We start from the raw sequence: 26,373 nt of genomic DNA on the forward strand, positions 1-26,373 counted from the left end.
GGACATCAAAATAAAACCAAAATGGGAAAGTAACTTAATTTATGGTAAATATATGAGTCAGGTGCCGACGGTACCAATAATGCAGAGGAGTTTGTATGTCAGCATATAGTGCACGCCTACTTCATATTTTGGAAGCTCAAACAGCTTTCTAGCAGCTGTTGATGGCTGGAAGAAAGAACGACTTACATGAAAAGCCTTAAGCTTGAAGAGTTACATTATCACAAACATCTGAGTTAGGATCCTTTTGAGGAGCTAAGCAACCTTAATCCCCATGAACTGGACCTGAGCCATATATCATCGTTAAGATGGATTTTGGATCTCCTCTACCCTAGGCACTAGAGCAAAGTGGAGAGATCTCAATTCATTTCTTTCCCAAGCTGGAATCTCCCTATAAAATAGCACTGCATTAATGAAAATTATAATTTTGTTCTCCTTAGGTCTATAGGCATGTAGAAGGTTAGTGGAAGCCACTTATCAAGGGCTTAAAGGAAGGCTTAAGTGTTTCATTAAGGGTATTAAAATTCACCAGCAGTGCAGTCTCAGTACAGCTGTAGTGCTTTCTGTTTCTCTAGGTTCACCTGGGGACAGCTCAGAGTTATCTGCCATGAGATCTGTGGGCATCTTCTTGGGTGTCTATGAAGCACATGTGCCATGCTAATATACTTTTGTAAGTCCCACTCTTCACATTCAGAATATTTTCATAATATTTCATAATAACAAGTCACTTTACTTCATGTCTTCGTTATTTTCTTTCCCTGAATGAAATCAATTTGGTGTATCTAGACGCATGAGTTTTTGATTTGGAGCACCAGGGCGTTTGGGGATATGCTTGATACTAAAGTTGCACCAGGGGTGTTTTAGTTTGAATGTTAGGTAGAACTTCTTTACTTCTTTTAGGCATTGGAATGGGCTGCCCAGGGAAGTGATATCGTTTAGTGGAGGACTTGTTAGTGTTAGGTCACAGGCTGGACTCGATCATCTTGAGGTCTCTTCCAACCTAGACAATTCTGTGATTCTGTAAAAATTATTGACATTTTTCCTCACAGGCACGGCAGGAACAAGCTTCCGGCAGCGCTGGGCACCTCCCCTCCCGCACAGCCTCGTCCCCATCCAGAAATATCTCCTCCCAAGCACTGCGCTGTCATGGCACATGAGGAGCACAGCATCCACAGGCTCCATCACCCAAATTTCTCTCCGCAGATGGCGCTGGGGGCTCCCACAAGCCATGCAAGGGGAACCCGAGGAGCTCCGGCACTCGGGCAATGCCAGGGGTTGTGTGGGGACTGAGGGCAGGGCCGGGGGGCTGTGGCAGGGCGGGGGCGCGGGTGACAGCACAGAGGACATGTCACAATGGGGGGACTGTTTTTAAGGCAGCCGCAGGCAGCGCTGCTTCACTTTGTCCTGAGCCACTGGCGAGGTGAGTGAAGCAGCGGGGGGAAGGCTGGGCTGGGCCAGGGCCGGGGCACAAACACCAGCCCCCCGAGGGCTGCTGAGCCTGCAGCAAGGGCCCAGCCATTCTAGGCAGGGCTCGTGGCTGTCACCGCCAGCTCTGGCCACAGTCCCTGCGGCCTCCCAGCTCCCTCACCCCTTCTCCTACCCGACTCCAGGGGGCTGTAGCTCCTGCCCTGGCTCCCTCGGCCGCCAGCCAGATCCCACCCAGCCCCACTGACCCCCTTCTCTCTCAACTCTCGCAGACCATGATTTCGGAACTCTTCTTCGTGTTGGCTTTCCTGCGCTTAATTCAGAACACACCGAAAGTTGGCTATGAACTGGATGAGGCTACAACCGCGCGCATGCAGCAGCGTGCAGAGGAGCTGCAGGCTCGCATGACGCAGCTGCTGCTGGAAATCGAGCAGATTGAGCAGGAGCATGGCTGGGCGCGTGTGGGAACCCTGCTCCTGTCGCTGCTGCAGCAGTGGCAGTTCTGGGTCCTGACCGGAGAGATCGTCCTGTTCTTTGTGCTCTGCCGCATGCTCATGAAATTCTGCCGTGAGCTGCGCAGCGGAACCAAGAAAGGCGTCTCCAGAAGTAAGGAAGACGACTCCTCCGAGGAAGACCCCGACGACATTCTGGATGCCTGCAGATTTCTCAACGGGTCCCTGCAGTGGCCGGTGAGGAGCCTGGAACAAACGTGCATGGTCGTGGAGGAACTGGTGGACAACCTGCTCGCCGCCTGCCAGGGCCTCCCCAGGAACAAGTTCATGCCACAGCTGCAGCCAGCCATTGCGGTGGGCAGCGCCTCCGGTCCCACTGAGTGTGACACCATCTACCGCCTGCTCGTGCCCCTGAACCCACCACCCGGGCACGCCTTCCACCTGGAGCTGGGCACCGAAGGGGAGAGGCTGGCCAGGAACTCCTGCCTCCGCGTGGAGCTGCAGTGCCTGTGCACACGGGAGCGGATGCTGGGCGACGTGCTGTGCTTCCTCCACCGTCCTCAGCACGAGCTGAAGAACCAGGACCCGAGCCTCCTGGACACCCTCTGCTGCAGCTCCTACCTGGATGTACAGAAGACGGCGAAGTGGTTCCAGGAGCTGGTGGCAGAAGCCTGGGAGGCTGTGCCTCAGTCAGCCCGGCTGAAGCTCACGATGCTGCCCTCCACCCGCTTCTGCAAGTTCAATCTCACCAAAGGCTCCAACAAAAGCCTCTCCATCGAGCTCATGCTTGGCGTGAAGCAGGGCGACTCGGACACCTACCTGACCTTCGAGTAGTCAGAGGCCAGCGTTTGCAGCAGCACGAGGTGGCCCCAGAGCTGCGCTGTGCCAGATGCTCTTCTTCTGGAAACACCTCGGCATGCTCGGCACACCTTCCACCTCAGACATCTGCAGCTCTGTGTCTGTATGCTGGTAGGCACCAACTTTGCCACCCGTGCCTCAACGACCGCTGTCACCCACCTCCTGACCTGACCACCATCCTCGTGGCAAGCACGCACAGGAGGGATTTCACCAGCGATGATTTTGGTGGCTGCGAGGCTGAAGGAGTGACACCCTGCTTGCCACATGCCCCAGAGCTGAGCACGCTGCCCATGGAGACGATGCTGCTCAGCTGGGAATTGCTCCTCCATGGCATCTCCGCAGCAAAACCACCCCTGGGGGAGGCACACCCCGTGCAGCTGAAGACACCGCTGCAGGGAAGCTTGAAGAAGAGACTGCTCTTTCCACCTGGACAGTGACCATCTGTTGCTCCTGGAGAGTGTCCACTCACTCCAGGAGCTCTGAGCAAAAATTGCAATATATATTGCAATTGTTATTATTTTGTTTATATATTGTTCAAATAAACAAGATATATTACAATAAATAATAAACAAACGCTTTGTCTGTGAGTGTCTGTACCACACCGGGTCAGGAAATGCCACAGCCCCGGGGAGCATTTAGCTGAGGAGCTGATTCCGTGGGCTCCAATTGCACTCCTGGAGCTACAGCTCTGCTGCCTGTCCTGGCTTCTCCAGCAGGACAAGGAGAACAGCTCAGCACCCTCCTCAGTGCCACGTGTTGCCAGTGTGCTGCATGGAGTCTGAAGGGGAGACTTGTGCAATGCGAGGCAAACCATGCCCTGGGAGCCCGATGGCTCCCATCGCAGTCCAAATGCTTCTTAAACTCCTGTCCCAGTGTGTGACCACCCTCTCGGTGAAGAACCTCTTCCTGATGTCCAGCCCGAACCCCCCCCCCCACCTCAGCTTGACCCCATTCCCTTGGGTCCTGTCACTGGTCACTAAAGAGAAGAGATCTCACTAAAGAGAAGAGATCTGCCCCTCCGCTCCCTGTCGTGAGGAAGCTGTAGGTCGCCATGAGGCCTCCCCTCAGCCTCCTCTTCTCCAGGCCAAACAGGCCCAGTGGCCTCAGCCGCTCCTCGTACATCTTCCCCTCTGGGCCCTTCACCATCCTGTAGCCCTCCTATGGTAGCTCCTGATGAAGTATTTCTCTACCGTGGCACCTCCTTTCTCTTTTTCCCTCTTTCAAGTTTTCAAAGACTTTACTGTCACACATGGAAATACTGTATTTGCGTCTCTTTGAAATTTGTTCTTTGTGAAGACCTTGTCCAGGGTTTGTCTCAAACTTAAGAAGTATTTCACACTCAAATCTCTGATGTAGCTTTAAATAGATATAAAATAACAAGAATATAAAGCATCAAGACAGCTCCATTATATCATCAAAAGAAATTATTCCTCAAAGAGGCCAGCATTAATCCAAGCTGAGATAGGGTCTTCAGCGATTCCTTCTTTACTTTTGTGAGAATTAGTCTTGGGGATTTTTTTACTGCTTGGGGGAAGGGGGGGGGGGGGGGGGCGGAGGCTGCTGCTATTGTCAGAAGTTAGTTGTCAAAACTTTTTCTGGAAAACACTGATAATATAAACAACCTGATGATATAATCTTGTAGTATCCTCGTGTTAAACTTATATGTCTTCACATTAAGGAGTGCTTTCAGCCCTTGAAACCCACATATAAAGCCAAACTCATGCTTTGTTGAAAACTCTTCTTTGCGGAAAAGAGAGAAGGGTTCAAAATGCCATATTTCAAACAGTTGCCACACAAGCAAATAAAAGCTTACCTTTTCTGGGAAATGCCATATAATGGATTTAAAAGATGAGCAAAATCCCAATGTTTATTCAGTCTAATGGATAAAAAGGACAAACTCATTGGCTTATCACAGCGGTCAATTGTACAAGAAGCTGAGATAGGTTGTTTTTGACAGACAGTGAAAAACAAGCATTTGTGCTCAAAAAAAAAAAAAAAATTAAAAACAAAACAAACAAACAAAAAAAAACAGCTCATGTATTTCATATGGAAAAGCCAATAATAGTCCTCAACCAAACTTTAATAAATAAACCCTCTGAACTAGTTTGATTATACGTTGTTTCAAATTCTTACAATGAAACCTTCAGTCTCACTCACTAAAAGCAAATTTGCCTTAGGTAGCTGGGAAGTGACTGATGTACACAGTTTGAGCATTCAGTCATTACCGGTAGGACAATCGAGGGATGACTCTTTAATTTGATAGAATTATTGTGACAAGTCTGCAAATTCTTACCAATAGTAGACTATCTAACTCTGATTTGTGAATGTGGTTTACAGAATCCACCCATATTCTGAGAAAACTCAACATCACTATTGGAAAAATGCACAGTTCATTTTATATATTTTTAGTTACCTATTAACAGTTGAAGCACTGATAGTCCATGTGTATCCCTTATAATAAAATTTCCCATTATATCATAATATTTCTTCTTTAGATTTAAATGGTATATTGCAGGACAGTTCAATAAAACATGGCTTCACTACATAGTTTATTTGGTTTATTAATTTACTGTCATTCATATATGCCTCTTGCCAGTGGGGAAGGGCAGTATTTGTCATTTAAACTATATGATCTATCCCCTATCTACTGAAAGTGTGTTTTAACTGTTAATCTGTTAGCAGGATGGCTGAAGGGTAAATTATTTGTCTGCTGCTAGTTAGCAAATGTCGCTCCATCTTGCGTATGCTTTCTCAATGGATAGGTGAAGTCCCTTACAACTTAGTGGGAAGCACAAATAGAGACTATCATAGCCAGCATAAGGAATACAGAATGGGATCTAAAGTCTTGACTACAGACTGAACGTAAGAGGATATAAAATAGTCTTCCCTACTCAAACACTAAAAACATATCCAAATTTCATTAGAAATGGTTTGTGGTACCTGACTGCTGTGGGACTCTCCAGGTCCCCACTTACTCTTTTTCTTAAGATTCTAAGAACTTCCACAGCAAAAAGTCTGTTGTTTAAAATGCCTGAGACTCAAATATGACCTATACAGTTGCTACTGAAGTCAGACTAGGCCAACCAACACTCAAACCTGCATGTTGGTCCTGAACTACCCATAAAAACATACCTAAACTAACAATAAACAAAGCCTCTGCACAGAGAGGCATTCAGGATAATGAATTGATGATCTGTAGGTCAGAAAATCCAGATTTACTCAGACCTAAAGGAAAGGAAGAAGTTCAAAGGGCCCTTCATAAGAGGCTCTCATCCCTATTTTCTTCCATTAGAATTGCCATACTTGAGCAACTACATGGACTTCACTCTGAAAGAGAGAGAGACAGGCAGTCTCTTCTAGAAGAAAACTAACACACCACTATGCTACGAACTATTCACCTTCCAAGTAACAGCTCTTTCTGTATTTTTTTTCCTACTCTTTTATGCTTTTTTTTTTTGATCTTATAACAAACAAAGATATGGAAAACAAGTTCTTAATCTTTCAAGCAATATTCACTAATTTCTTTCAATTCATTCTAGCTTCATAATAGTGTTGTACCAAGGCCAGTCCTGTGAGATTGCATGATTGTCATGAGAAAATTTCATTGTTATCCTACTCATTAATGGGTTTGTTTCCATTTTTCTGTGCTTTAACCAATTATCTTATGATGTTATTTCTTAATCCAAAAACTATACAAAATTGGAAGAGAAAAGTAGAAAAATTGTAATCCATTGGATTATCCCTTGTACACAGGTCCTGATGTTCCTCATCGTCCTCAACATTTCTGCACACAGCTTCATATCTTTGAAAAAGTATTAGAGGCTATTTAGCTCAGAACTTCACAAAGCAGACCAGAAAAAAAAAAAAAAGGAAAGATAGAGACATCTGAATTAAAGACTGAATGTTCAAGGAGCTCTGCTCAGCTGTTGGGCTTATTTTAAGCATTAGTACGGACATTTTTAAACCTATAAAAACAACAAATGCTGAAAGTTCTTTAAGCCTCAGAACTGGGTAAACACTGTTTATGCTACATTGCAAACTGCTTCAGAAAAGGTGAAAGTTGTCTTGCTTTGAATGTACACTAAATTAAAACACATAAGGAAACTATTGTGCTTGCATTCAGTAGAACAAAGTATGTGTTGTAGAGTATATTCCTCAATAATTCAAACTTTAAAAGGTACAGCATTTCAAGCCTTAAAATAACAAAGCTACACTCTTTCAGAGGTTATACCACATGGGGGTGTTCATTTCCCTTTGTCTTAGTTGCATAAACTCAAAGTCAACCCTATACAGTAAATGATGTCTGCCCTATTGTCTTATGTAAACACTCTTTTGTTATTCTTCATTGAAAAGCTGTGTTTAAAGAAAGCTCTGTATGAATTCCAATAAAGAAACTAGTGTAAGAAAACTGGATTCATAAAATGAATTAGAACAGCTCTACTGTTTCATCGACTGGTGCTGGAAAGCCAGCAAAGTCAGATAATATTTTATTTGGAGCTGAAATGAACTGTTGTGAACTCTGACAAACCAGCACTTCAAAGCATTCTGAACATACTGCCACCAGCATACGGAAATTTATCGTGACTGAGAGACTGACTCTGACCCTGTTTACATCGTCTTTACTCTGCTGACTTCAGCTGGATGGAAGATCAGAATTAAGTCATTCATGGCTATCTCTGTTCTTCATGATTTACAGAAGCATTAAAAGAAAAAAGAAAAAAAAAAAGAAAAATAAAGAAAGGGAATCATGCTTGATACATATATTCTATTCTCAACAAAGTCTGGATCACAAAAAACTCAGACAAAATACTAATTTACACCAGGACAACTTCATGGGTGGCCCATGCAGGAATCAAAAGAACTGATGAAAAGTAAGATGTCAGATCTGGTGATATTGCTGAATCTTTAAAAATTTGTATTTCTGGGAATGGGATATAGCCCACTGCTACACAGTCCACGTGGTTCCATTATTTTTATTGAACCTTAGAAGTACTTCACTGTGGCTGAATTAAAACATAAATGGTGGTAAAAGTATTCTAAAGCTTTAATATTTTTACAACCTCATGCTTATTATGAATTTCAAGGAGACTAGCATATTGCAACTTGACATTATTGCAATGATAATTTATTAATGATTTGTATATTTCAGTATCCCTCTGGTTCTCCTGGGATGACATCAAGACTTATTTGTGCTTTGTATTTCACAAAGTATAGACTTTTTTGTCCTCATAAATCAACAGAATAATGTAATTGTTGAACGCACAAAAAAAAAAAAAAGCCAGAACATAAGAGGCTTCATGTACAGAAGGGTATAAATTGTATTGGTAGATATCCCTAAATGCTCCCTTTTTGGATCTTTACAGGTCTTTGTAGTCTATCCTATGCACAAGTCTTCAGACACAGAAACATTTCAAAACTTGTGAAATTCCTTGATGGCACACAAGTGAATTAATAGTAGATATGGCGTAGCCGCTAAGAAGAATTCAAAGGGCTTTGAATCTTTAGATCTGATGTGTAATTTAGCTGACACATGGCACGTGAAACTTAACATAAAGTAATGCAAATTGGTTACAGAAATGCAATTCAGAAGTAAAAAGTGAAAGGGGAAAAAACACAGAGAGGCTTAATAACACTGGACACCCAATAAAACAATCATAGAAACTGGTCTGCTGCCAATACAACACAAATATACATGTCCGTGAAACTGATAGAGCAAAAATTCCACCACCACCCCACAGGGGAGCAGTTTTAATCTTAGCCATAGCTATGACGTCATCAAAAGTTATTATTTCATTCCTGATCTCCCCTCCCCCCCAAAAATGAGCACAGCCAAGACAAAATGCACAATGAGATTGCTCTCACTACACCAACATACATGTATGCCACTTATGTGGTGGCCTGAACATGGATTTAGGTGAAAAAAATGCAGTGTTTACAAAAGTTATCAACATTGTCAACCTTTCAACAGTAGAGTCCATTATAGTTTTGAGGTGACCTGTCAAGGCTTGGGGGTGATATCCACATATCATCCCTGTACAGAGGACAAACACAAAGCCTGTGTACCATTTATCTCCTACTTACATCTCTTTTGATGACTGTCTGCATAGTGATTAATTTAATTCTTGATCTATTTGTTCAAGCCAGTGCTACCTCTCTAACCCACAAACTGGCAAAAATAGAGAAATAAGGGAAATTTTGTCTCTGCAAAGTGGTAAATTATTGGAGTTAGTCATTCATTTAACATACCATTTTGAAACGTCCCTGGAAATTATTATTTTCTTAATCACTTCCAAGTCCCCTCAAATTCTCCTAGATAGTGTCTCTCTAGTGGGATTTCATAAAACACTATTGTCTCTTTGCCATTTTATGAACTTTCTCAGACAAAATACTTTTTCATTTCTTTCAGTCCTACTATCTCTAACCATTCAGAAACACAGATAACGATGCCAAAACCAGCAAAGAATCTTACATTTCTATGTGCAGGATGAGATAAGTGCTTAACCCTGCCTCTTTGCAATTAGAGCTTTGCAATACGACGTTGCCTTGGTAGTTTAAAAGTTCCTTTCATAGACACACCACTGTAAAGCACTTTTGCAAATCTCTTGATGAATCCCAGGTTAGTTGAACTGTTCAATTATAGCTTTATCCTAATCCTACTAGCTAAGCATTAACGCTAGCAACCTCCCACATCCTAATCCTATCCCACTTGACATTGACCCACACTCTGTCCCAAATGTGTGTGTTAGCATAGAGCCATGCAAACAACATATTAATCAGGAATGCAACAGGAAAGCGAAAAGATGTGTAACAGAGCAGTGGTGAATGTTTCAGTAGAAAGATGCTACGCTCCAAACACAGATTTGGCACATACAGGCTTAAATACAGCTAATGAAATAGCATAAATATAAACACAAATCAGCTGAATCGTTACAATTCTTGTAACTAAGCTATTAAAAGGTGTCTAGAGCATGATTTAAAATGAGGGAAATCCAGTCTGAGGTCAGATTGAAACTATTAGAATTAGATACAGACACAGAAAATAGAAAAGCTTATGTATGATAGAATCCCATCCTCTATAATTCACTGCATATTGGGAAAATGATTCTTTCAGATCTGCTGTTGACAGCTTAATATTCCCAATGATAACGTTGTCAGGTGATAATACAGAGCCAGCCTATTTGCTTTGATCCAAATGGAAAGTTTGCATCGACTGCACCATTTGGAGAGAGGTTCTGTTTGGACAAGAATTTCAGCTAAGCTGAAACGTTACCTGAAAAACATTTGATTGTGGTCAAGATAGAAGGGCATCAACTTCAAGAAGGCCCAGGCTGCCTTCCCTGAACAATTCCTGAACTGCGACTGAAATTCCTTCTCCAAAAATATTACTGACGCAGCCAAAAGCACACAAGAACCACCCTAAAGAACCTTGTATCCAGTTTTTAAAATGAGTGCTATTGTCATATGTATTCTCTCAAATTTCAGGAACATGAATATATGGCTTGTACAAACTCTGGTTTAAACATCTCTCCCCATCTTTCCTTAGCTAACCACAACACCAATGAAATTCCTCTAGGTTTCTACATCCATACAGCTAAATATGCTTTCAATTATTTTCCTGGCATGGTAAAAGAAGAATTTTCGTAGACTAAGGTCTTTATGTCAGGATAGTAAAAAATGCGTCTTTTTGAATGACATTGATACTGTTCCGTTGCTTAGCGCCTGATACAGTGATTGCAATAGTGAAAGGCTGGATTGTCCCTGTGGGTACTTAAGGAGAGGGGAGGAACTGAGCAGCACTCTCCATCCTGCACAGAGACTGATAATCATTCCCTGCCTGTAGGCAAATGGTACAGAAGGAGAGAGAGAAGAGTAAAGTAGTGCAGAGGCATGATTTTCCTCCTCAGCTACAAAACAGCCTTTGGAGAAGATAAGTATGCCAGAAAATCTGAAGAATGGTTCATAGTAAAGAAAATTTCTCCATCTTCTAGGGAGCTCTACACTTCAGTAGGAAAGGTCAAATAGGAATGGCCAAGTTCTACGCTGAACTCAGGACTAATCCATTTGTGTCTTCAGGAGGTCTCTTGCCATGAAAAAACGCCCTAAAGGCTTTCAAGCCCAGTTAAGTTTATTTAACCTGAAACAACAGCCAGGGCTTTTGGCTAGCAGAAAAGTGAGAAAAAGTGATCCTTGTCTTCTACTAGGAGCCAATGGCTGGTAATTCCCTGTCATATGCCAAATTTCAGTCTTATGCCTCATATAGATGTGCCATTGCGTCAAATTCCATGACATTCCACGTCACGTTTCTATTTCCAGCGTAAGGTGCATTGTGACAGCTTGCTCAGAAAATTACCTCATCATTATAGCACATGCTGAAACTGAGGGATTTGAGCTGGTGGGCAATGTGGTACTAACATCTAAAAACCACCAACACAAACTGGAAATTGAATTTGGAAAATAACCTGACTGTTTTGGAGATCACTATACATTAGGACTCAGGGATTAATCTGAAAATTGCTTTCAGGTATTATGTTTACTAAAACTGCTTTCCTACTTTGACTGAATTGCAGAGTTATTATCACCTACCACACTGAGAAGATAAGCTGTAGCATTTGTAACTTGAGCATTATTCATATCATACGGATTTCATTAAGAACTTCCATATGATACTCCAGTGTTTGCAAGTACGCACACGTGCCTCATTGGTCTGTGTGTACATCATCAAATTACTTTGCTTTTAATTGCAAAACTAAGGCTGGCTTTGTGTTTAACACAGGCATTCTGGAACTATCATTGTTGTGGGGATAAAGAACAGCATAACAGCAACTAGATATCCTGAAATTCAAAGTACTGCTGTGACTGTTAAATACACTTAGAGTGATGAATTAATTGAAAAAAAAAAAAAAAAAAAAAGTAGCACCCTTTTTAAAAAAATAGTAGTACTGCACCATCTAAACACAATAAACCATTTAGTAACATAGAAGCCTGAACTTCAGCAAGGAGGAAGACTGCAGGCACTGCAGTTACCAGGATCTGCTTTTGGCAGCACAGTGGAAACAACAGATCTCCGATCTATTTCTCGTTAGATTATTATTTTTTAATTTTAACCCTAGCATACAAAGTTGGTGTTTTGTACTGGAAATCCAGAGTTGGTAGAAGAAAAAAGATGTCTAAGAACTGCAGCTTCATTCTTCCAAGTCCTGGTGCAGCTGAAGTCCCAGTGTCATTTCCTCACAGAGAGGGGTGGCACCACAGCCTTCTCCTCATTGACCCCCATAGGATTCATCTTTAAAGGAGTTCCATAATAAAACTAGCTGAGTTTTGTCTACTCTTCTTACACATCATGTTTTAAAGTGTCTGGCTGTACTTACCTTCTTGGACAGCAAGACTGTGTGTGTGCAGAAAACCAAAAACAAGAGCAGAAAGTGCCAGCTGTCAACAAGTCTCTGTGGAGATGGGCATTCAATCCATTCAGGCTGCCCCGCAGATTGCCACTGAAATTGCTCATTACCTCAAGCTTTCGCCTGGATGTATTTTTGCTTTCATTGCTCGTCACCTGTACTAGTTCCCAAAACTTAAAGGACCGTGTATATTTTGTTTGATTTGACCTGACAGTGCCCTAAAGGTGGATGACTACATATTATCAGCCCGCTGGGAGTACTGTATGAAAGGCTACAAAGATAGAGCTATCAAGTCCACATGAACTTGGCTCAAACATGGTTCTTTCATGTAGAAATGATAAAAGGCCTGCAGAGTAAAGGTAGGTCATGCATCACCGAAAAGAACAGATGAAAGTTGTCCCTTGCACAGTTCTCCCCTTCGACAGTCCATTCTTTATTGTAAGTACACCTTATGTCACTACCTCTGTCACTGCCACTAACCTGCTCGTGTTAATAAAAAACAGACTGACACAATACCGTTCTCATATTCATGAAGAAAACATCTATTGATTTCAGAGCCGTCCATGGCTGCTAAAGTGATGTTGGGCTTAAATATTAACATACAAATGCTGGGCTGCCACAGGTTTTTTTTAAAGGAATTTTTCCACATGGTCTTCTCTTAAATTTTCTGGTGTACTAAGAAATTTTCCAAGCCTGTATTAAAATCCCATCTAACTCGCCAGATGAGATGGCCTTCTCAGAACTAGCAAATGTCACACACTAAGAAGTGCCGTTAAAAAGGAAGTCAAAGAATGAACCTCTCTGGATAGGTAACAAAAGTTTTCTTGCACTTTACTCTGCCTTTACTACCCTTGTTCCTTCTTTATGAATGCTATGTTTCTAAAAAACACAGGTGGTTTGTGTTTTCAGTCGTGCAGGTATATAACATAGCACATACATGTTAAGTGAATGATAAAAATGATAGATTTATTACTTCAAGTTGTCTCATCGATATATTTTATTACCTGTTTTTATTTAGCATTGCTTATTAACTTGGTTATTCTTCTTACTTCCACAGTTCTATTATATACATGAATATTACTGGGTGAGCCAGTGAGTGGCTATGCTACACGACAGACTTTACAACTAGAATATTTCTAATACGTGTAACTCACACCAAAAATTGATAAATACACACATGCTATGTATGCATGTGCCTATATCTCCACATGCACAAAATAGTTGTGCACGCTCACAGATTAAATAGGAAGACATATTTCTGAAGACTTTCCTAATTTCAGACAAACTGGACTACTGCCTAGGTCACCAGGGTAAGAGTGAGAGATGTGGGGAGGAAAATTATTTTTCCTCAAACCAATTTCACAGCCCCTTCTGTAATGTAAAGCTGACAACAGTTCCCATCACTTTCATTCTTTCTTTAAACACTCAAACTTCTGGTTTGCCTTCTTACCCTCAAAACTTATTCATAGGATTTTGGAAAAGTTTCTGATCCCGGTAGGGCTGCCAATATCTGGTGGCAACTTCTGCATGGGCAGAGATTTCCTGCAGAGAAATGGCACCATTTCTCTCTTCCCAGAATACTTTGTACCCTTACTGTTGTGCTCAGTGTGCGGTTCCTGGCCAGGAGAGTATTTTGTCCTCAGCGTAATAAACTCTAACCCTCACATTTTCCTGTTTATAATCATAAGATTTCTGCTAACAATAATAACGTCAACATTCGGAATTTACAGAACAAAAGCCACAGAGATTAAGTCCTCTAATTAATCCACTGAAGGGATAGTCCAGACACTGCTGCTGGAGATACCCTTATTATTTAAAAATATTAAATTTATTTCCATAATATTGCAAACAATCAAAAACTGACTAGCAACACAAACCCCCAGTGCTCTTCAGTAGATCCAGTGCACAGACACAGCAGGTGTTTTGAAGCAGCAATGCTCAGTGCTCAAATGCTCTGCTCAGAGCTACCCAAAAGCGATTTTAAAAGGCAAGGCAGTGTCTTTCCATCCTGATACAGGGAGATACGCTGTCACACATGATAGAAGCATCCTCTCAAGTGCAGAAAGCGAAGGCATACATATCACGTGAGGTGATTCAGACACTGGCAGTACCTAACTGGGACAGTCCTGTGAGACACAGCTTTGAATGGACTCAGTGGATGTGTTAGCACAGTGCAGTGCCAGCTCTGGTGCTGCTGTGCTGTTTCCTGAGAAGGCAAAACCAGCTTGCTCTGTAATGAACAGGAGTCTTTCTCCTGTCCTTTAATGAACAAGAGACTTTTTGAACAGGGTCTTTTTTCACCCAGCTCAATGACTTGCTATGAGTAAGAACATTACATCTTCTTTTAAGCATATTTGGTCACTGTTGACTTTTCCAATATTGGTGCCAGCATTTCTCATCTTGTTGGAAAAATTTTAAAAACCACAGTGAAGACCCTGGCAATGCTAGAATGGAGGTTTCATGGTTGTAAGAAACCTAAAACTATCATGTATTCTTCTAACACGTGTGTTTGGGAGTGCTGAAACACTGATTTCACCCACAAGTAGATGAGCTTTTTACTAAATTCCACTTCCCTGCCCTCAGGAGTTTTCTATCTTAAATGACAAAAACAAAAGAAGCAAAAAGAACAGAGTAGAACTAAAGGGAGAAAAAAAAAAGACTTCCTTTGTCCCGTTATTTTGTCAGCAATTGTAAACAACTTTTATTGTGACAGTGAAGTACCATGAAAGAGCACTGAAGAACTTTATATAATATCCTAATTTAACACTAACTTGTTTTACTTCTCAGTAATAAAATCTTTCTTCTGACCTTCAACAAATGCTGAAAATGCCTTGCAGTTGCTCTATAGCCTCTTACGGGAGCCTCCGTAAGGCTGGGGAATGATATATAACCCTAGAGTACTGGTAGACTGAAAAAGTTTTTATTCTTATTTTTAATAAATATATTAGTAAATATTAACCCTGGCTCTGCTCAAATTAATATCAAGAAAAATATCTTGCTAAATGAAGTGTATGGAAATACTTGAGACTTTTGCATTTGTTCATTAAAACAAATACACTTTGGAGTGCCAGTATTAAAATAAGGGGTGTGTTTTTGTTGGTGAATAGGACCAGCAGTCCTGCTTAGTGCTATAGATAAGTTTGAAAAGAAATGATCCAAAAGTTATAAAGACGTTCAGAGGCCAGCAACAGAAAGCTCAGTACACACAAACCTCAGCTCCTGAGAGGAGACTTATCATCCAGCCAGCTGAACTACTACTGGGAAGAGTTGAGAATGAGCAAGTAAAACCACTGCAGTGGACCAAGCAGGGGTTCTGGAGTGGCTTTTGTTCTCTGACTTGGAACAGTAGGTTTTGAAAGCATTTTTCCATTACAAATACACAAAACAACAACAAAGAGGCCCAGCTTTCAAGTCAATGTATAAATATCAGCACTTGGTTTTGAAGCTTGTGGTCCTTAAAACCTTATATTTTATTTTCAAACAGCATACCCCCTGCCAAGAAGTTACATTTTTTCCCTCTTTAAATAAGCAGCTAGGGTAATGGCATGATGAACAAATTTCATTTCTTTCTGCTCAGTTTTTTCCATCTTTAATACAGCCTCCAGCAGGCCAGATGGCACCAATGCAATTGCTAGTAAGTCAATACATCTGGCTGCATTCCTGAAATGACAAATCTGATGGATAGAGCCCCAGCTCCTATACAAAGCCTCTTTTCAGAACGCTCTCCCTGGTACTTGTCTGCTCTAAGCAAAACCTAATGTGTGAAAACAAAATAAAATTGAGCTCTTTCACCACCCCACGCTAACGTTTCGTTTGCAGTGTTTTCATTAGCACCGCTCACTCGCTGCCCTGCTCCTGCTCCTCAGCCCACGTCAGCAGGGAGCTCTGCTCTGGGCACGGGACGGGGCTGGTCGGTGGCCCCCATGCTCTGCCTGCGCCGGAGCTGCTCACGGTTCAAAGCAGGTTACAATAAACACTCTGGGCTTTTCTCATGAAAAGCAGCAAGATTGTTTAAGAAGTCGGCCTCGAAGAGAGAACATGCTGGGAAAAGCAGGAACGAAGCAATTGCTTCTTTCAGCCTCTGTAATCTCTCATCAGGCGAATTATGAGGTAGAAATACACGCGACCTCTTCCCATCATTGGGGCAGCAATCTGTCAGCAAGGCGCTGCACCCAGGCAGCATATATAAGGCATCCACAGAAGGTACAAGAACTCCTCAGCCTTGCACAGCATCTCTGGATTATTTACACATCCACTAGTACCTGGAGGTGGCCAGTGTGACCAGCAGAAGGACCCATAACAGAAAGCTCCAGGCCACTGCGTAGCAGGTGTTAGGCAGCTTTTAGGCAGCATTTAATCTTTCCTTTATTTTTCTTTCCTTAAATATAATTTGGGAAAGCAACTACCACTGAATAAAATGCAAAGGCACAAAGTGTGTCACTGCTCCCAAAGAAGAGCTACTCTTCCCCCATCGCTATTTTGCGAAATAAAGTACCACATGAGGAGCAGGGCTCCTAATTTGTGTCGTGCCATGTTTATTAATCACTGGTGCATGACAGAAGTTATTTCTACGTTCATGAAGTCACTGCCATGATAAATATCAAACAACTGACAGCTTCAAGTCCCAAAGTCCAGGTTACTTAAACAAGAAGTGGCTGAAATTCTGCTCTCTAGAGCAGTCTGTGAAACATTCGCCCTTAAAAATGAGTGCCTTGCCTCCTGAGTAAGCCTGCTGAGGTCACTGAGATGGCTCAAGGAGTAATGAAGGCTCAAGAAATCAAAATACACAATCAAGAACCTAGAATCTGTAAACATGAATCACAGTAATTAGCAGCTAGTGGAGACCCACGACATCCAAGTGGGTTAATCTGAAATGGTTCCATCCCAAATACAAATCATGCTTACGATCCTCAGCAACCCCATTGAGAGCATTTCTGTCTGCAACCTGAGCTGAATGCAGTCTCGATCCAGAAAGTTAAGAGTGCAACAGACAAAAAATCCTGATTTATTTGGTACAGTCTTCGGGCATAAGAACAAAAATGACGACAGCGAAGCTTTTCCAACCTTTCTACTACGCACCCCAGCTATGATTCCTTCAGAATTAGACTTTATTCTTAAAGGAGCAAAGCAATCCAGGCTGAGCATGTCAACACGCCTGATGCAGCTCTGCTCTCCTCTCTGGACAGATAGCACTGGGCATCCAGGTGCAGATCCTCTTTAAATACTCTTGCTTTATTCCATATAGCAGGCAGCTTTCAGGATTTCTTCTACTTCAGCTACACCCCACTTAGAGAATGAAACTACTTGCACAGGGACATTTTGTTTAGGTCAGTCTTGTCAACATTAAATCTCTTCTTAAGTTGATGTCATTGTGTCAGCTTTTTCTACAAATAAAAGTGATTGCAGCCACAGCTTGCACTCAGCATCAAGGATGTGCAGCATGGATACAGCACGCATCCACATGATTCTGTCCACAGGCTGGCAAAATATATCACAGTATCCTCAGTCCATTTCCCATATGTGACTGGGGAAGATAGGAGTAGATTTTCTTTTTGTTTTTAATTTCGTACTAGATAACATGTCTAGTTCTATCAGATTCACGTTTTTCAGCAAGCAGTGAAAATAAGATCCTTGGCCTTATCAGTAAATTATGTGTAAACAAATTCAGCATTACTTTTAAAAAAGCAGTGCAAAGAATACTTCAAATCCCTCAAGTATCTGCAGCCAACAACAGAAAGAACCAAGCATTTTTCTTTATCATACAAACTGAAATATGAGTATCTACACATAAATACACATACGTAAACATCCAGGCAACTGGTTGCTGTATGCTTTTATCAGAAACAGAAGGGATATCTCAAAGTTTTCACCTTATGATAAAAAAACAGAAGCCACCACAGACATATCACAGCCTTGTTTGCTCTAGTGAAGATTTTCAGACTTATGTGCATACCTTTTCTTTTTTCCCCTGAATCTGATCTGAAAAGGCTCATGCTTGGATATCACCTCCATACTCTCACCTTGAGCTTTTAGCTTTCACCTCTGAAGGTGGACTCTAAAGTAGCAGAAATTACCGGGAACTTCTGCTGCTTCTGAAGTATCTAACATGGTGCAATCAATAACAGAGTCCCACTTCCATAACCTGTTATACTAAATACCACCAACCATCAGAGATCTGTATGACAGCCTGGAAACATTTTCACCTAAAACATTAAAATGAAACACTGGTGATTATGGAGAGAGCATTTAGAAGAGGGAAGAATCAGTGGGCAGTAAGGGAGACATATTCAAGTGATGGCCTCTAGGAATGAAAGAATTAAACCAGAGACTGAAGAGGCCTTATTTATTCTTAATGGCTTTGCATCACACTTCTTTCACTGGCTCGCTGTTTGGGGATCTCATCTATTAATCATTATTTCACCTTGCAACCTACTGTGACCATTAATTCCTTGACTTTTATATTCCTTTAACCTCCCTGGGTTGCTTCTCTGGTTGTCCTTTCAGAATATATTAAATATGGATAATATATAACTTTTATTTATTTTTCCATTCGTATCAAATGATACATTTTAAATTGCTTTATTTTCCTGTGCAACTTTCACTCACCAGTGTAATCGTTCCATGGACTTACACCATGTAACACTAGGACATTCAAGAATAGCACTAATCCATAAAACTAAAAATAGAGAACATTTCAGAAAAAGGTTTCAGTTCTGAAGAATCCAAATTGTTCTGATTTCCAAATATATTTAAGTAAACTGTAGATATGTTGTGGAGTCTGTCTAAGCAATTTTTCAGCACCACCTTCACATTACACAGGCTAGCCACACATTCCACTTTGATCTTCTGAAATCAAAACTTCACTGGCCTCATCACCCCACTTAACTAACCCAGTGAAAACACACTGAGAAATTGCTTTGTTTTTGAATATTTATCTGTTGAGTCATATATCGAGGCTTAATTCTGCAGAAGGACTCTCAACTGATTAAGTCACCTTCCAGGATTTGGCACAGATCAGACAGAAAAGGACAGCTATATTTTGAAAGAGATTCAAACCAAAAAAAAAAAAAAAAAAAAAAAAAAAATCAAAGCAATGACTTGGATGTGTTAATAGCAAGATGAGTATGAAAAATACAAGTTTTATAAAATCCCATTACCCTCCTTTCCTGCCCCCAACCCCCTTTTTTTTTTTTTTTGTTAAATTTAACCTGCCATATTAGGGTGATATGAACTGTGGAAAACAGATGGTACCCAGCTCTTGGTGTTCTAATTACTGGAAAATTTGCATAGCTGAAAGTGACATAATCCAGGTGAAGAGCTATTGTACATTACCATTCGAACATTATTCAAAATAATAAACATACTGAACAGGATTGTCTTCCAATTAAGTAACTAGACAGGAACTCAGGAGAGCATTACTGCTCTTCCCAGATCTGACACAGGCACCTTCTATCACTGGGCTTGATAAACTTTCCTGTGTGCTACCAAGCATGGTGCAGCCCCAACCACAGCTGGAACCTCCAACTTTACTGTAATACTACTGCTAGTAGAAGTCAGTTTCAGCTATACTAGAAATGTGAGGGTATCTGATATTTGGACAGTTTGTATTAGGATCTGATGCCAGCAAGGAAAAAAACAGCTTCAAGAAAACCAGCTTCACACTGTAATTTATTTCTAAAGGAATTTAATTAGGTAGATCAATGTGGGCACTAATGCTTTATGATTAGCATATCACAGAGATTCAACATCATTAGCAAAGGTAACGACCATATTGACATGCAAGATCACCAACCACCTCCAAAAGCTTCACATCTCTTATTTTCTAGTCTGAGTTGTGTTAGAAAAGTATTGAGGGAGGCTATGTGATTTGGAAGGTAGCTCCTTAGCAAATATTTTGACTGTGCTCAGTAAGCAGATGCACAGACACAGCTGATGCAGGTGTGTGTCTGTTTTTCTGTGTTTTAAAATCTAAAGTCTGACTCACAAGCCTTTATTTCAACAGAGGAAATGTTGCTGAAATCAGAGTTTGGGGCATTGCTCTGTTGGGTTCATTTTCTTAAAGCCCTGTGTCCTAGATACTTTTATTCCTGGATCTCAGCACGTAACACAAGGCAGATAACCAGCTTTGACTCACATAGGCTGATATTTTGAGCACTTCTGAGCTCTTTTGTATTTGCTACGTTTTGCTGCACAGAATGCTATCTCTTGCTCTCATTGCACCTCCTCAGGTGCAAAGTGTCCTGGACTCAGATGTCCTCCTTCATGAAAATGCTTCTTGGCATCTGATACCCCAGTGTATCTGTGTAATGGACACCGTGCTATCAGTACTGTTCAGCATAAAGAAGCCCATTGTTTTGACATAAACGACATTATATATAAATTATTCTCCAAAGAAGGTGGCTCCAAAAAAAAGTAGCATATATGAACATAGTAACAAAGTACACATCCCATTATTTGGGGGTTTGTTTCAAGAGAAAACATAAAATTGAAGATCATATCTAGACAAGAGTAAACTCTGGCTCTTATTATTGCCATAATCTCTGGCAATTATTAAAGAAAGGGAGGGGGGGCTTTTCAGGGTCCATTAAGCTCTAATCATACCTTAGATTAAGGGGAGAAGGGAAAACCACAAGTCTAAGATTATTTAAAGGGTAGATTTCATACTATTACGAAATTTAAGACAGACAGGTCAGGCTGAATTCTATTTAATTTAGAAGATATTCATCTCTTAAGTGTTAGTCAGAGGTCTCAGGGTACTGTGTACCCTTCTTATACCTACACACAGGAAAGTGAGCAGAAAAATAATCAGAAGAGGAATACAGTCCTGATTAAGGCCTTGTTTCCTCCAATCCTCCTCTCCCCCAACCTCAACTTAATAGTTGAATTTACAAGTTGCTTATCCAAAACACGCATTTAAAATATACTTAACCTCCCCTAACTTGCCAGCTGACTATGCCAACAAACAATACATGCTGGGAAAACATTTACTTGAAACAGCATGGCTTTCCAGAGAACAGATAAGTTTAAAAAAATTATTTTAATGCCAGCTGCTGGGGAAAGGCAGAAATCGTGTGGTCTTACATTGGTGCTCTGTGCTACTCCTCTAGAGAAAAATGTTTGTTTTCTTGCAGAGGGAAGAACCTCTGTCCGAATTCAGATTTATGACAGACAGACAGTTATGCTTCAGTGCCCCATGTAACATTAGTCTGGGCAAGTTTTGAGGCTCCGTAGGAGTATTTTTCTTGCATTACTTCAGCGCTTGTGGAGCTCAACCAGGCAGTGGCCATCTGTGTAGGTACACACTGCACCAGTGCCTGCAGACATGACCATGATCTGCTCCCCAGGGCCTCCTCTGGTATCAGATACATCGCTGTGCTGTTGAAGTATTGCCTCCTACTGAAAATAAACCTTTCAACTACAGCACGCAGCTTACGCTCAAAAATTTTTTGCAATAATTTGCAGCGATGAAGTTCTTTGATCAATTTTTGTTGAACGAGATAAGCAGGAAAGTGTTAGCATTAGCCTGAGGGATTTAATGATTTAGTGTAAAAGGCTGGCAGCCTTTTCAGAGCACAGGTAGGTTACCCAAGGGCTAACGAGTTGACTGGCACCCTTCTCTTACCAGCCTCAGCACCAACCAATCCCTTGGTCAGGCACCAGCCCACACCACCTCTCCTGTAGGCAGAGTATTTAAGGGCCTGAACCAACCCTCAGGCAGACCCACAGATCTCTCTCCCCAACTCCCAGCCATGCCAGACCAGGCTTTGCTACCACTTATCAAATCCCCCCTTCTGTGTAAAGACCCAACCAACACACACCAGTGCTGGGACAATTACAGCTTTCCGTTCTGTGGGCTTGTTGAAATCATCTCAAGACAAGGTCAGAGAGGGAAATGTCACCTCTGAAATGGAAGGAGGTTTCTGTAGCACATTATCACATAATGTAGACAACAATGACGGCACAGGCAGCAAAAGTTTGCAGCTGCATTATAAACTCAGTTCCATCCCCCCTGCCTAAGAATAAGTCATCCAAACAAGTCCTGGCAGTTTTGACTGCTCAAGAAACTTTATGGCTGAGAGCTGCACAGATGATTTACTGCTAGGTCCCCTTTCCCCCTTCAGCTTGCATTAAACTAGAAATTCACAATTGTTTAATGGACAACAGCATACTCGCCTTTACTTTTTTTTTTCCCCCCTTCTCATGAGAAAACTTGTTTTATAGTGCTTGTGAAAGAATTTGTGATGCCCGATTACAACACAGAGCTATAAATTCAAGTCTTTAAAAAAAAAAGAAAAAGCACAGCGTCTGTCTTTTTGTGCTCAGCAGTAACACTTGTTTTAATGAGCCAATCGTCTAGGTATGAAAACACATGACTGCTGAGAAGATAAGACAAACCACCCCACTGCATCCCTGACGTCGTCGTGATGGATGCTGTTCTAACAAAGCACATAGCTGATGCTCAAAGCTGTCTAAACTTCAGGGCAGCTAGCTTCTGCTTGTGAAACAGCCTGGAGTATAAAGCCAAAAGTAGGCCATGATGCACTATGGTACTTCAGAAGATAACTGACTTCAAGCACACAAGTGCACTGCTTTCAGTGGTCAGAGATTTAATTATGGAATTATTAGAAGGTTCTCTCTTACTTTATCATTCATTTAGCCAATAAAGATAATACAAGAAAAAAAAAAAAAATATTTCTTTGTTGACCTGAGTACAAGACAAAGATAATGCAACCATCACTTTTCATCACTTTTATGGAAACAGGCATAAACAGTGAGGATCAAAATGTCACAAGGGAACATTAACATCTATTCAAAGGGAAGTCTGCAGGCTATATGCAGACCACCAGTTACAGTCCCTTCTGTCACACAGGCAAGCTTTTATAGCAAGCACACTTCCACAGAAGCCAACAAAAGCCAGCCAGGGTCAGCCCACAAAGAACTGAGTAAAGGCACTAGATTGATATTTAACACCATCCAGTAGGCACATCATTTCTGCTTTGGTTTCCTAAATCAATATCTTCTTCTTTAAGCCAGTTGTCAAAATAAGATTTAGCAATAACAGACTTAAGAAAAAAATCCCTTCCTACATTGTTATACAACAGAAACCCTGATAAATGTGTTTTAGATTGAATATTAGGAAGAACTTTTTTACTGAGAGGGTTGTGAGGTATTGGAACGGGCTGCCCAGGGAAGTGGTGCAGTCACTATCCCTGGAGCTCTTTAAAAGATGTTTAGATATTGAACTTAGCGATATGGTTTAGTGGAGGACTTGTTAGTGTTAGGTCAGAGGTTGGACTCGATCATCTTGAGGTCTCTTCCAACCTAGACAATTCTGTGATTCTGTAAAAATTATTGACATTTTTCCTCACAGGCACGGCAGGAACAAGCTTCTGACAGTGCCAGGCACCTCCCCTCCCGCACAGCCTCGTCCCCATCCAGAAATGTCTCCTCCCAAGCACTGCGCTGTCATGGCACATGAGGAGCACAGCATCCACAGGCTCCATCACCCAAATTTCTCTCCACAGACGGCGCTGGGGGCTCCCACAGACCGTGCAAGGGAAGCCCGAGGAGCTCCGGCACTCGGGCAATGCCAGGGGTTGTGGGGGACTGAGGGCAGGGCCGGGGGGGCTGTGGCAGGGCGGGGGCGCGGGTGACAGCACAGAGGACTTGTCACAATGGGGGGACTGCTTTTAAGGCAGCCACAGGCAGCGCTGCTTCACTTTGTCCTGAGCCACTGGCGAGGTGAGTGAAGCAGCAGGGGGAAGGCTGGGCCGGGCCAGGGCCGGGGCACAAACACCAGCCCCCCGAGGGCTGCTGAGCCTGCAGCAAGGGCCCAGCCATTCTGGGCAGGGCTCGTGGCTGTCACTGCCAGCTCTGGCCACAGTCCCTGCGGCCTCCCAGCTCCCTCACCCCCTCTCCTACCCGACCCCGGGGGTCTGCAGCTCCTGCCCCGGCTCCCTCTGCCACCAGCCAGCTCCCACCCAGCTGACCCCCTTCTCTCTCAACTCTTGCAGACCATGGTTTCGGAACTCTTCTTCGCGTTGACTTTCCTGAGCTTAATTCAGAGCCCAGCGAAAGTTGGCGATGAACTCGATGCGCCTACAACCGCGCGCATGCAGCAGCGCGCAGAGGAGCTGCAGGCTCGCATGGTGCAGCTGCTGCTGGAAATCGAGCAGATTGAGCAGGAGCACGGCGGGGCGCGTGTGGGAACCCTGCTCCTGTCACTGCTGCAGCAGTGGCAGTTCTGGGTCGTGACCGGAGAGATCGTCCTGTTCTTTGTGCTCTGCCGCATGCTCATGAAGTTCTGCCGTGAGCAGCGCAGTGCAACCAGGAAAGGCATCTCTGGAAGGAAGGATGACGACAACTCCGAGGAAGACCCCAATGACATTCTGGATGCCCGGAACACCTCCAATGAAAGCCTCTCCGTCAAGCTCATGCTTGGTGTGAAACAAGACAACTCGGACACCTACCTGAGCTTTGAGTAGTCAGAGGCCGGCATTCACAGCAGCACGAGGTGGCCCCAGAGCTGCGCTGTGCCAGAGATGCTCTTCTTCAGGAAACACCTCAGCATGCTCGGCACACCTTCCACCTCCAACATCTGCAGCTCTGTGTCTGTATGCTGGTAGGCACCAACTTTGCCACCCGTGCCTCGACAACCGCTGTCACCCACCTCCTGACCTGACCACCATCCTCGTGGCAAGCACGCACAGGAGGGATTTCACCAGCGATGATTTTGGTGGCTGTGAAGCTGAAGGAGTGACACCCTGCTTGCCACATGCCCCAGAGCTGAGCACGCTGCCCATGGAGACGATGCTGCTCAGCTGGGAATTGCTCCTCCATGGCATCTCCGCAGCAAAACCACCCCTGGGGGAGGCACACCCCGTGCAGCTGAAGACACCGCTGCAGGGAAGCTTGAAGCAGAGACTGCTCTTTCCACACAGACAGTGACCATCTGGGCTCCTGGGGAGTGTCCACTCACTCCAGGAGCTCTGAGCTCTGCAATATATAATTGCAATATATATTGCAATTTTTATTATATTGTTTATATATTGTTTATTATTTATTGTAATATATGTTGTTTATTTGAACAAACGCTTTGTCTGTGAGTGTCTGTACCACACTGGGTCAGGAAATGCCACAGCCCCGGGGAGCATTTAGCTGAGGAGCTGATTCCGTGGGCTCCAATTGCACTCCTGGAGCTACAGCTCTGCTGCCTGTCCTGGCTTCTCCAGCAGGGCAAGGAGAACAGCTCAGCACCCTCCTCAGTGCCACGTGTTGCCGGTGTGCTGCATGGAGTCTGAAGGGGGGACTTGTGGAACACCAAGCGAACCATGCCCTGGGAGACCAACAGCTCCCATCGCAGTCCAAATGCTTCTTAAACTCCTGTCCCAGTGTGTGACCACCCTCTCGGTGAAGAACCTCTTCCTGATGTCCAGCCCGAACCTCCCCTGCTTCAGCTTGATCCCATTCCCTTGGGTCCTGTCACTGGTCACTAAAGAGAAGAGATCTCACTAAAGAGAGAGGGTTCAGTACTGGGGCCGGTTCTCTTTAATATCTTTATCGATGATCTGGGTGAGGGGATCCAGTGGACCCTCAGTAAGTCTGCAGATGACACCAAGTTAGGTGCGTGTGTCGATCTGCTCGAGGGTAGGAAGGCTCTGCAGGAGGATCTGGATAGGCTGCACCGATGGGCTGAGGTCAACTGCATGAGGTTCAACAGGGCCAAGTGCCGGGTCCTGCACCTGGGGCACAACAACCCCAAGCAGAGCTACAGGCTGGGAGATGAGTGGTTGGAAAGCTGCCTGGCAGAGAAGGACCTGGGAGTGATGGTGGACAGTCGGCTGAATATGAGCCAGCGGTGTGCTCAGGTGGCCAAGAAGGCCAACGGCATCCTGGCTTGTATCAGAAGCAGTGTGTCTAGCGGGGCGAGGGAAGTGATCGTCCCCCTGTACTCGGCTCTGGTGAGGCCGCACCTGGAGTAGTGTGTTTTAGTAGTGTGTAGTAGTAGTTTTGGGCCCCTCACTAAAAGAAGGACATGGAGGTGCTCGAGCGAGTCCAGAGAAGGGCGACGAAGCTGGCGAGGAGTCTGGAGAACAAGTCCTACAAGGAGCAGCTGAGGGAGCTGGGCTTGTTCAGCCTGGAGAAAAGGAGGCTCAGGGGCAACCTTATCGCTCTCTACAGGTACCTTAAAGGAGGCTGTAGCGAGGCGGGGTTTTGGTCTGTTCTCCGACATGCCTGGTGAC

At 43.2% G+C, this 26,373-nt stretch overlaps 1 protein-coding gene and 1 long non-coding RNA gene across 2 annotated transcripts in view; one reads left to right on the forward strand and one right to left on the reverse strand.

The window, feature by feature from the left end:
- Positions 1 to 26,373, reverse strand: part of LOC137859680 (uncharacterized) — a 149,849-nt gene that overhangs the window by 110,214 nt on the left and 13,262 nt on the right. The gene's annotated exons all lie outside the window — the stretch shown is intronic.
- LOC137859752 (inositol 1,4,5-trisphosphate receptor-interacting protein-like 1) lies at positions 1,817 to 3,166 on the forward strand. The gene has a single exon (XM_068689154.1). The coding sequence runs from the start codon at positions 1,827 to 1,829 to the stop codon at positions 2,706 to 2,708; it is 882 nt and encodes a 293-aa protein (XP_068545255.1). The 5' UTR covers positions 1,817 to 1,826; the 3' UTR covers positions 2,709 to 3,166.

The sequence above is a fragment of the Anas acuta genome, chromosome 7 (assembly GCF_963932015.1).
Source record: "Anas acuta chromosome 7, bAnaAcu1.1, whole genome shotgun sequence".
Classification (NCBI taxonomy): Eukaryota; Metazoa; Chordata; class Aves; order Anseriformes; family Anatidae; genus Anas; species Anas acuta.

Excerpts from the sequence above, each read along its gene's own strand:
- LOC137859752 (XM_068689154.1), top strand. The coding sequence starts at position 1,827 with ATGACGCAGCTGCTGCTGGAAATCGAGCAGATTGAGCAGGAGCATGGC.